This window comes from Danio rerio, chromosome 11, assembly GCF_049306965.1.
Source record: "Danio rerio strain Tuebingen ecotype United States chromosome 11, GRCz12tu, whole genome shotgun sequence".
Classification (NCBI taxonomy): Eukaryota; Metazoa; Chordata; class Actinopteri; order Cypriniformes; family Danionidae; genus Danio; species Danio rerio.
The window spans coordinates 13,000,275-13,012,928 of NC_133186.1; the positions used below are offsets into that span (position 1 = coordinate 13,000,275).

The window sequence follows — 12,654 nt, forward strand, 5'->3', positions numbered from 1 at the left end:
GTAAATTGTAAACAGTAAAGGGCCTAAAACTGATCCTTGAGGCACCCCATACTTTACTGGGCAGATTTGTGAAGGCTGTCCATTAAGATTCACAAACTGGTAGCGGTCAGTTAAGTATGACTTAACTAGTTTTATTCATTCCATCATAATGTAGGTTTACTGTATTTTTTTTCTCACTTCACGTACCCATATAGAAAGCTGATAAATGGCATGATATATGGTCCCATCTGCAAATTACATTATTATAAAATGTCATAATAGTCAATAATTTGTCAAAATAGTGAAAAAAAATCATTGTTTATATTTTTTTCAACCATATCATATATATATATATATATATATATATATATATATATATATATATATATATATATATATATATATATATATATATATATATATTTGTAGGGGTAAAATATATAACATAATGGATCATATATATATACGTAACGTATATGTACATATTTGTAATTCTAATATTTTAACAAATGGCAATATTTTGACATGTATAACATATTTTATATATGTAAAATTCATATGAACTATTATGTCACATATGTAATTTGCATATATTTCTATATATCAGATTTCTATTTTGGGATTTTGTGTTACCATCAGTCTGGTCTTGTGGATTTGGTCACGGGTTCTCCTCTACATTTCAGTGGTGTTTTCATTACTCAGAAATCTTGGAAAGAACCTTCTGTCAATGTAAATCCAGGCCTGACATTCGTCTGCTGTGACTGGGCTTTCTTACAGTGATGTCAAATATATAAACATTGTCTGTAAAAGTGGTACACAGAACAAAGAAACCATAAATATGGACTAAGGATGAATAAAGACATCTATAGATACAGTTTTTCTAGTTTGCTTTGACCTGGTTAAAGAAACTAGGTTCCTCTTCATTTTCATTATCACTATCCCAGCAGAGCAGAGGACCGGTCTTGCAAATGTGTAAACCCTTTCTCATTGGGTTGACACATTTTCCCCACCATTTTTCCAAACAGTTAACACAGATGTCATTCAAGCAGTCCAAACTCCATTGTTTTAGTTTTGGTAACCAATCAGAATCCATCTATTCCTAACTATTAAAAACTACCAACATCAATATGAAATCACTGAAGCACCGGTTTGACACTCCTTCACACAAATTTTCAATTAGCCATCATTCTGCAAACCTTATAAAAACGATGGAAGGTCTGTGTAGTTCTGTGCCAGCATTGATGGAGGAGGTCAATATGGCTATGTCCTATACTCCCAATAGATTTGACTGTATATTAGTTTAGATGTGTTTTCTCTAATATTTACAGTATTTTATTACGTTTGTCTGTTTTTTTTATATACAGTATTTCAGTTTTCAGCCACAGTTTGAAAAATGTCATGAATTCAATATGAATTCAATCAAAGCACATCTTATTCTTGATCCAATTATTTGCAAAAAGGCGAATTTGACAGCCCAAATAGAGACAACAAATGCCATTGGCTATAAGCTACAATGGTAAGCAATGGTGGTGCATTTTGAGTTTTGTATTTTGTTGTGCATTGTGTAATGATTAATTGAAAGAGCTCATATACTTGTTTGCAAGTTGTGTTGTTTGAAGGTAAAACTAGCTTTTGTTGCATATGTGAAATGTTTTGACATGATGTGAGCCTTTTGCAACCATAATGTGTCATTTTGACCATGAGTACTGCTGTTTAGGGCTGTGTGTTAACTGTTTTGAAAAGGTGGAGTTTCAGTTGACAACTGCATCCAAGCAATCGAGAAAAACTGTAATGTAGTTCAGTTGGGTCATCTTCTGTGGTAACTGATGTCATTTGATCTATCCTGATTATTTCATCATCTAAACATGTAATATTGTACATCAGTTTCCCCACATCAAGAATAATGCAGCAGTTATTCATCATTTGGAGTGCTTGTATCAGTTGATAATAAGATCATGTGAAGTAAATTAATACATGGTTATTTCAAATGTAATGTTTGAGTTACATTTTGAAATGGGATCCATTTGAAGTTTAATTGTGTTATATTGAAAAGGTGATCTGAGTTCAATGAATAAAGTATGTTTGACTTGTGTGTGTTGTATCCAAGCATTTGTAAAAAGAGTTAAAAGTTTTGCAAAAATGTACTATTTTGGCAAAGGTTGTGAATTTTGTGTCTAGACTTTTGAAAATTGACACCAAAGTTCTGAAATTTGTGGCAAAACAATTGTAAAAACCTGTAATAAAAAAAGAGAAAGGATAAATCTCATAGATGATGAGCACAAATCTGAAAGCATCTGTGGATCTGTCACAATCCACTCATTTATTATCATTACTGTGGGTTTCTTCATCACAAAAATAAGCCCATGTAAGAAATGAAATATTACAAATATTTTTGATGTCTTTGACAATTCAAAACATGAGCTGAAAACAGAGACTGTTGACCACAACCCAGCAGGTGTGAATGCGGGAAAAACCAATTCCTGCTGCATTTGCATCTGAGTCTGCTGAAACTCGGCTTCAACCACCCCAACTCACACATATGGTCATTTCAATGTTTGAATGTTCCAGATTAACCTAAGTGACTTTATCTATCATGTTTGATATCATTTGAAATGTCTCAGTGTGATTGGTACAATGGTCTCATTCTCTCAGAAATAGACATAATCAAAACAATAAATATATAACTTCAGGCATCTTTTGAACCACTGTGAAGGGTGTGACTTTTCCACAGGAAGCACTAAATGCAAATGTCTTTTGTTATGCACACACCCCTGTCCTTGAGGGAATTCTTGGATTACTTAAGGTAAGGTTTGAGAAAGGCTCAGCGCGATTCTGCTTACCCCGATCAGCCCGTAACATGGAGCTTATGCTCCATGTTATGTATATTTTAAAGTCAGGAATGTATCTTTTAATCTTGGATTTATCTTTGGTAACTTGATGTATTTATTGATCTTTTATGAATTGACTGATTGAATTGGCATAATACACATTTACCTGACTAATAAATTGTTATGTTTTGAATTATTCAAACAGTCCTCGTGTTATTATCACTGATAAATGTTGTTGTCCATAGCAGTACAAGCCACTGTACAGGTTAGTAACGGACTAAAACATGTTAGACGGAGCAGTGTGGCACGCTATACAATGTTGCTAGAGATCCGACTAACATATTGGCATTACAGTTTTTCTCGATTGCTTGGATGCAGTTGTCAACTGAAACTCCACATTTTCAAAACAGTTAACACACAGGCCTAAACAGCAGCACTCATGGTCAAAATGACACATTATGCTTGCAAAAGGCACATATCGTGTCAAAACATATAACATATGCAACAAAAGCTAGTTTTACCTTCAAACAACACAACTTGCAAACAAGTATATGAGCTCTTTCAATTAATCATTACACAATGGACAACAAAATACAAAATGCAGAACTCAAAATGCACCACCATTGCTTGCCATTGTAGCTTATAGCCAATGGCATTTGTTGTCTCTATTTGGGCTGTCAAATTCGCCTTTTTGCAAAGAATTGGATCAAGAATAAGATGTGCTTTGATTGAATATATAATGAATTCATGACATTTTTCAAACTGTGGCTGAAAACTGAAATACTGTATATAAGAAAACAGACAAAAGTAATAAAATACTGTAAATATTAGAGAAAACACATGTAAACTAATGTACAGTCAAATCTATTGGGAGTATAGGACATAGCCATATTGACCTCCTCCATCAATGCTGGCACAGAACTACACAGACCTTCCATCGTTTATATAAGGTTTGCAGAATGATGGCTAATTGAAGATTTGTGTGAAGGAGTGTCAAACCGGTGCTTCAGTGATTTCATATTGATGTTGGTAGTTTTTAATAGTTAGGAATAGATGGATTCTGTTTGGTTACCAAAACTAAAACAATGGAGTTTGGACTGCTTGAATGACATCTGTGTTAACTGTTTGGAAAAATGGTGGGGAAAATGTGTCAACCCAATGAGAAAGGGTTTACACATTTGCAAGACCGGTCCTCTGCTCTGCTGGGATAGTGATAATGAAAATGAAGAGGAACCTAGTTTCTTTAACCAGGTCAAAGCAAACTAGAAAAACTGTAATTCAAGTATACTTAGACTGTAAAAGGCCAACTATGAGTTTTCTATTTAGAACAACAAAATATTGTTAAAACTAATCTAAATGTGGGTATTTAGGCCTTCATCTACAAACTTATAATCCTGTGCGATTATTATTAAAATACTTTGTCTTGATTAAGTAGATAACAGATCTATGGGGACCACATAAAAATCTCCTAAATTGAGTAAGTATAGGGTTCTGCCACTTTAGGAGAGTGGTTAATCGCCTCTGTTTAATGACCAAGACTGACAAGCTTGTATTAAGAGATTGTATACCCGGCCGGTGCAAGACTCGAGATGCTATCGGAATCTGAGTAAATGAGAATAAGGTATAATAACAAATTAAAAGAATATTCAATCATAATCTAAAATAATGTGAAAGGAAACAAAATAATCTTATCAATGTTTTATAATTGGAGTCAGATAAAACGAGGATAAATATATTATTATTCTAAACCACCTCATACTAAAATTGGAGTCAGATATGAGTTAAGTTTAATATAAATCAACATTGTGCACTGGAAAGACCGAACATGCAGTAAACCTTCATCCACCATTGGATACCGTCATTGGACCAACTGGGTTGACCCTACACCCATATACAAATAAATAAAACACCACAAGCAGATTTAAAACGTCAGAATCTGCAGAACAAGGATCAGCACTGACCTTTCCAAGAAGAAGAGCGACTGCAGCAGGCTTGAACTGAAAGGCTGATTCATATTATTGAGTGTTTCTAATTCAAAAACTCTTTTGTTTAGGGTTAGTGATTCAGATCTCATTTAATGTTTACAGAATAATGAAAAATGATTTACAGACCTAATTTGCATCAATGAATTAAAACAAAACAAGAAGACTGCAATGAATAATCCCTGATATAAGGATCATTTCTAATCATTTATCAGATTTACCATTGTTTTAATTATTACGAAAAATCAGTGAGATGCAAATTTTACTCATGCAAAAAAAATATTACAGACAATGGATTATCAAGTTATGAATTCCAATAGTGAAGGTGGCGAGGCAGTGGCGCAGTTTCTGTGTGGAGTTTGCATTTTCCCCCTGCCTTCACGTGGGTTTCCTCCGGGTGCTCCGGTTTCCCCCACAGTCCAAAGACATGCGGTACAGGTGAATTGGGTGGACTAAATTGTCCGTAGTGTATGAGTGTGTGTGTGTGTGTGTGGATGTTTCCCAAAGATGTGTTGCGGCTGGAAGGGTATCCGCTGCGTAAAAACTTGCTGGATAATAGTGAACTATAATGCTATTGTAAGTGAATGATTAGCACAGGTTATTAAAGCATTAGTTCACTTCTATAAAAGTGAGTTTTCCTCCACTTGAGGTCGCTGTGATGATCAGATTCTCCACAGCTCTGATTCTCTCAGCTCTAGCAGGGTTCAGTGGCGCGCGCCTGTAATCCAAGCTACTGGGAGGCTGAGGCTGCGGATCGCCTGAGCTCAGGGCTTCTGGACTGCAGTGGACTATGTCGATCGGGTGTTCGCACTAAGTTCGGTATCGATATGGTGCTCCTGGGTGAGCTCGGGACCGCCAGGTCGTTTAAGGAGGAGTGAACCGGCCCAGGTCGGAAACGGAGCAGGTCAAAGCTCCCGTGCCGATCAGTAGTGGGATCGTGCCTGTGAATAGACACTTCAGTTCAGCCTGAGCGACACAGAGAGACGCAGACTTTTACATAAAAATTTTTTTTTAAACTTTGATTTGTCTTTCTAACTGTAAAACTGAAGAAATAAAGATTTAGAGATGTATGATGACTATGCATTATTAATAGTAAGTAATAATTAAAAGTTTACTAGCAGACTTCAAAAAGTTTATTAGTAAACAAAAATACAAAAATCATCTCAATTTCATGTCTTTATTTTAAAAATATGCCTTAGACAGAAATATATTGAATTTAATTGAAAATATATCAAACTAAAAAATATATATAGAGAATAATTTTACTTTAAACATAAATGGCACATTATAATTTTTGGCCCCATCAGAAACAAAAGTAATACACGGGTAGGTCACAGCCAGATTTACTGGCTTCATCATGTTTGTTTTAATTATATCTGACTATGACATTGTTAATTATTTTTTTAATACCACCTGATATTGACGGTTAAAAAGCTTCCAGTACAAAATGGCATTTTTATTGATAAATTAGTTATAGAGTATTATGCCAAATGCAGTTTTAATCTAGAAAGTTTTGTTTAATAAAATAGAGGAGGGGGATATATTTAAGAAATTAATAACACTTCAAAATAGTAAAGCAACAGGGTTAGATAATATTCCAGTGCAGTTTCCTCAAAGACTCCCTAAATGCGTCACTCCGGTGGTTACACATATTATCAATTTTTCTATTTGTCAAGGTAAAGTTGAAAAAAGCAAGAGTTATTCCTCTTTTTAAGAAAGGTAGTAGGTTTAAGGTTAATAATTCTAGGCTGGTATCAATTTTGAGTGCTTTGTCAAAAGGGAGGGAAAAAGTTATTTATTAGCACATTGAAAAATATTGTTTAAAATGTGACGTATTGTAGAGTTTCAGTCGGGTTTTAGGAAAATCATTCCACTGATTCAACAGTTTCTTTTATTTAACAAATTATATAAAGAGCGATATGGATAAAGGAAGTTAAGTGGGATGGTTTTCTTAGACCTGCAAAAAGCTTTCAATACAGTCGATCACAGGATATTGATTTTAAAAGTAAAGGCAATGGGTTTTGGTAAACAAACTGAGGAAGTCTCTTGTTTAACCTTAATAAATTGTCCTTACACTTGTGTAAACCAGAATTTATTTTATTTGGTTCAGCTGCGAAACTGAGAAAATGTGTCAGATCAGAGGTAAAAGTAGAGCATCAAATTAATGAACACAAACATGAAGGGAAATATTTAGGTTGCATTTCAGACAGTAATTTGACAGGTGAGAAGATGGCTGTTATAGTCCATTCAAAAGTTCTAAAATTAAGTTTTTAGCAAGACAGACAGAGCTCTTAGATTTCCAAACTTTACAAATATTGGCTAGTGCATTAGTGCAGTCATACTTTGACTATGCTGCAGTCTTTTGGTACAGCAGTAGTTCCACAAAAATTTAACAAATAAATTGCAGACGGCCCAAAATAAGTTGCAGAATTGGTATCAACGTACTTCCACTGACACATTTAAATAATGAATATTATAGTCAAACTAATTTATTAAAAGTTGGAAAAAGGGTCACTTTTCTGAAATTGGTGATGGTGTTTAAGATTTTAAAATATTTACTTATTAAGTGTTAGTTAGTGAGGTACACTGTCATTCTACAAGAGCGAGTAGCAGGGGTATTTGTCCTTGTAGAATTAATAGTGAAACAGGTAGAAAGTCTTTTCTGTGTACTGTTGCTTGGAATATACTGCCGAGGAGTTTTATAGAGATTCAATTTGAGAGTTTTTAGAGAGGAAATTAAAAATGGCTGTTTTACGGTTGAAGTTGAGGATTTTTGTTGTGCTGAGTTTCTGAGCTGATGATGTTTGCACTTTATGATTTGCTCGTTCATTTTTTAAGAATATCGATGACCACGATGGAAATCAGCCTGTGGCTTTATTGTGTATTTTATCCTCGACAGTTTTTAAGATATGAATGTCAAACTGGACTTGTTTGTGTATTTTTGTTAAAATTGTTAAATAAAATCAATCAATTTATTCATTCATTTTCCTTTAGCTTAGTCCCTTTATTAATCTGGGGTCGCCACAGCGGAATGAACTGCCAACTTACCCAGCATATGTTTTACACAGTGGATACCCTTCCAGCTGCAACCCAGTACTGGGAAATATCCATACACCCTCATTCACACACACACACACACACACACACACACACACACACACACACACACACACACACACACTATGGCTAATTTAGTTTATTCATTCAACTACAGCATAGCACATGGGTTTGGAGCACCCAGAGGAAACCCACATGAACACGGAGAGAACAAGCAAACTCCACACAGAAATGCCATCTGACCCAGTCGGGACTCCCACCAGCAGCCTTCCTACAGTGAGGCCATGTGTATATATATATATATATAAAGATACATTATTTTTTCCCTTAATAGCTACATTTTAAAGAAATCTATTTGCTTAAGTCAGCTGAACAGTAAACAACAACAGCAATAGAAACCACCAAAGGACACCATATGAACACAGCCAAAATGACTTATTAGAGCATGCACATCTTTGTCATTCCAATGGATTTTTAAAAATATGTACATGCCGCCTTTTCTCTTTCCCCTTAATGAGGAAAACTATTGAATTCTATAAAAGCTGTTCAGCGTTTTATTTTTTTCAGATTAACATTCAATAAACTTAAACTAAAAGTTTTAGATTGTGAGCAGGACAGCACACTGGTTCTCCCGCAGCATGTTTGTTCATCATTTCTATCTTAATGTGTTGATCATTTTCTGTTGTGTTTCTGTATTGTGTGAAGGTCAACCAGTCCACAGTTTATGCTGCTATAATCTTTATTCAGTTTTATTCATAAACTATGTACAATATATACACTGTGCTCACATCGGCTCCAGGTCTCTTGGGTGAAGGTCTCTCAGTGACGTGGTCTCTTCTGGTCGCCGTGCGTCTCTGGTGGAGATGGGGAGCGGGAACGTTTCCCTCTGGCGTCCTGGACTGAAGATGCTGCACCAGCTGAGGAAGAGGAGGGCAGCGGCTTGGTCTGGCAGAAGGAAGGCCTCTTTTTCTTCTCAGCAGCATAGGCCTCACTGAACAGATCGAGCACAAACACACACAAGCAGACATAATGTGAGATTTTCACAAACACTAAAACATGCTGCAATGCCAAGTACAGTTTACTCACGCGTCTATGATGGGAATGACGTATTTGCCGCTGCCGTCCATCATGACTCCCTTTCGGTTTGGGTCGTCCACCTCCAACAGGAAGCTGCGGGGAATCCCTGTGCTCCTCCGGATGCGCTTGTGCGGAGCAGAGCTGCTGCCCTGTGAATTCATGAGTGACAGTCAAACGACAGAGCAAACAACCTGACTGATGGAGACAAGAGCTCAAGTTCACAGCAACCATAAGCTTAGAAAACCCAGTTACCCCTTTAGAGGGGCAGTGCCTAATGTGGTGTCCTGGGATCCCACAGTGAAAGCAGACATAGTTGGGTGGAAGAAGCCCAAGCAGTGTCATGGCCTCACTGATAAACATCAGAACCATGAGAATCAGCTCTAACATTTCTCACAAACCAAACCTGTCAGTGTCTGAACGCTCACCTGCTGGAGTAGTAGCACAGACTGGACTGGTACATCACCGCTTTTAGCTTGTCCTCCTCTGATGCCTTTGCCTCAGCCAGATTCTCAGTCTGTTTCACAGGCATTTGAACATTAGAATTTTATTTTACTGGTCTGCTCTAAATAAACACCCTCAAATCTCCCTAAGAAGCTGTGTGTGTTTGTGTGTGTGTGTTTGTGTGTATTGTTGTTTGCTTTACACTGTGTATTGATATTCTGCACTACATGTCATTATGACGCCTCAAATGCAAACACTGCAGTTCAATACAGAGCAGCACAGTGGGGTGAATTAATCATTTGTTCAATACCTTCAACAGCTGCTCCAGTGAGAGGAGTGAAGAATCACCTGTTTGAGAAGATTTAGCTGATGGTCCAGCTTGATGTCTGCAAAACAAAACAAAGGAGCTTGTGTGACTAAAACACCACAGACAGACTCAAACTCTTGATATAACATCTATCAGAGGACGATTGCGCTCATTTCACATGACTTACCCAACAAATCTTCTGTTGGAGGACTTCAGTCCAGCCGCAGGGACCCGTCTGATGATGACCGATGTGTTTTTGGGGATGAGAGCATCATCATCTGTGTATTCTGACAGCAAAATAAAGTTTGAATATAGTAATAATCATTTACCATGGTATACTTTGAGTGCCATTAGCATTTTAAAACACTCAAAACATCACTATATGTCACCATCAGAGTCATGATAACACATCACAGCTTCTACAAGTCTGTCTGATAACACATCTAATGTTAGTGTAGTATAGTTTAAGTGGCTTTTCCTCATCTCACCTTCATCAGTTTGGGCTTTGCTGATATTCAGCTGGCAGAACTTCAGCCTCTCGCGCCTCATGATCTGCCGCTTCAGCTCTCCCACAGTGATGTTGAGGCCCTCAAACTGGAGCGAGTCGTAGGTGAGTCGACTCTGAAACCTGTAATGAACACAAGACATACTGAACACAAAACACAGTGTGATAACAAGGGTCAAACCTGAATGATGGGAGAAGCAGACGATCAATCGATGTATCCAACAATCAATAATATCAATAATCTGGGAATCAGTTGCCACGAAGGACGCCGAGATCAGATGCCAATGACAGAGCGGAGTTCATAACAACACAAAAAGAACCGTTGCCATGGATGCTGACGATCACGTGACGAGGCGCCGAAAAACTTCCGCGTTATTTTCTCATAAATAATAGTGAAATCATTACTATGATAATAATTAAATAAACAGCAGAACAGTTGGACATCTCTGAATAAAACACAGCTGCGTTTCCTTACACGAATGATTCTGGCCTTTGTAAAGAGTCGGGCGAGTCAATGAATCAGTGATTCGTGGCTGAATGAATCACTCAAAGCTTCACTCGATTAAAGCGGTCTCTTGCTGCCACCTATTGGCGATTTATTTTTTCGTTTTTAAAGTAATTTAACACTTTTTTTAAAGCCACCTTCAAATTTATTTTCTACAAAAGTTTATTTCCGTGTGTTAAAAATGATTTAAAACTCTCTAATCTCATCATTTCCTGATGCGTTTATAATGTAAATCCCTTCATGTTTGCCTTTGATCTTCATTACGTGTTAAAATCAATAAAATATTAAAGTTGCCTCATCCAAATCCAAAGTTTGGTTCAAAGCTTTATTATACAGCAATGTGTGTGTGTGTGTGTGTGTGTGTGTGTGTGTGGGTGTGTGTGTGTGTGTGTGTGTGTGTGTGTGTGTGTGTGTGTGTGTGTGTGTGTGTGTGTGTGTGTGTGTGTGTGTGTGTGTGTGTGTGTGTGATTGTGGCAGTGGATTACAGTGAATGTAGAAGTGATCAGAAGTGTGTGATATTTATTGTTTCTGATAATCAAAAGAACATTTTAAGAGTCCAAAAGATTTACTGCCTGATGAAGCCTGTTATAATGCAGTTATGATGACCCTATAAATCTAGAATGGTCAGAACAATAAAAAATTAGGGAAAGAGATTAATTAGTATTTCTCCTCTTTATTTTGTATGTGTAAGTGCTCCTGGAAGAAAAGTCTGCGTCTCTCTGTGTCACTCAGGCTGCACTGCAGTGTCTATTCTCAGGTGTGATCCCACTACTGATCAGCACGGGGGATTTGACCTGCTTCGTCGCCGACCTGGGCCGGTTCACCCCTCATTACACGACCTGGTGGTCCCAAGCTCCCCCAGGAGCACCATATCGATACCGAACTTAGTGTGGACACCTGATCAACATAGTCCACTGCAGTCCAGAAGCCCTGAGCTCAAGCGATCCGCAGCCTCAGCCTCCCAGTAGCTTGGATTACAGGCGCGCGCCACTGAACCCGGCGAGAGCTGAGAGAATCAGAGCTGTGGAGAATCTGATCATCAAAGCGACCTCTAGTAGAGAAAATGATAAATGATGAAGTAAAGTTGACTTTTTATTGGTCTTATGGCACTGTTTGGATAAAAATAAACAGCAGTACGGTCCCAAATAAAATATAGTTATTTAAACTAAATACTATAGTATTTTAGAACCACATAGTAAAGTTTATTGTACTGAATAGTTAATCACAATGTTGTGCTATTTAAAGGCAACTGTGGTGCAGAGTCGGGTTGGAAGAAACTTCAAGCATTTCTGTTTTCGCAAGGTTAAGCTGAAGATGATGATCTTTCATCCAGTGTGAAATGTCCGACAGGCAGGCTGAGATGCGAGCTGGAACCGAGGGATCATCAGGGTGAAAAGAGAGGTAAAGTTGGGTATCATCAGCATAGCAGTGGTAGGAGAATCCATGTTTCTGAATGACTGGTCCTAGAGATGTCGTGTAGATGGAGAAGAGAAGTGGCCCAAGAACAGAGCCTTGAGGTACCCCAGTGTTTAGATGCTGTAGGTTGGACACCTTTCCCCTCCAAGACACCCTGAATGACCTGTCAGAGAGGTAAGATCTGAACCATTGAATAACAGTGCCTGCAACGCCCAGTGACTCATATATATTATATATATAATGATTAATACATATAGAAACAATATTTTCATAACTAAATTATTTATGATTTGCCATTTAACAGCAAAACATCTCGTCAAATAGGCCACAGTTCATCAGGAAATGAAAAGCTTTTAAATGACAACAGAAAAGCTGTTCAGCGACTAACATTCACTCATTCAGTGAGTATCTAATTTATTCATTCATTCATTCATTCACTAATTGAATCAACACTTTTTCAGTCACTAAATATGGTGTCAGATGCAGATGTGGCCTCTAGTGTAATCCACAGTTCATATATTGCACAATGACGCTAAAGGCCACCATATTATAAAATA

The 12,654-nt window shown here is 37.2% G+C and overlaps 1 protein-coding gene across 2 annotated transcripts; it reads right to left on the bottom strand.

Moving 5' to 3' along the window:
- Window positions 1-8,392: 8,392 nt before the first annotated feature.
- si:dkey-27d5.14 lies at window positions 8,393-11,682 on the bottom strand. 2 transcript variants are annotated; one of them, XM_073916518.1, is made up of 7 exons: window positions 10,160-10,477; window positions 9,859-9,958; window positions 9,675-9,750; window positions 9,349-9,437; window positions 9,176-9,272; window positions 8,933-9,072; window positions 8,568-8,837 (listed from the first exon to the last, which is right to left on the bottom strand). In XM_073916518.1, exons 1-7 carry the CDS (start codon window positions 10,317-10,319, stop codon window positions 8,666-8,668), a joined length of 834 nt encoding a protein of 277 aa, XP_073772619.1. In that variant the 5' UTR covers window positions 10,320-10,477; the 3' UTR covers window positions 8,568-8,665. The 2 variants fall into 2 exon arrangements, with proteins under 2 accessions (XP_017213790.3, XP_073772619.1); XM_017358301.4 differs by lacking the exon at window positions 9,176-9,272 and having other exon boundaries at window positions 8,393-8,837; window positions 10,160-11,682.
- Between the last annotated feature and the right edge of the window lie 972 nt (window positions 11,683-12,654).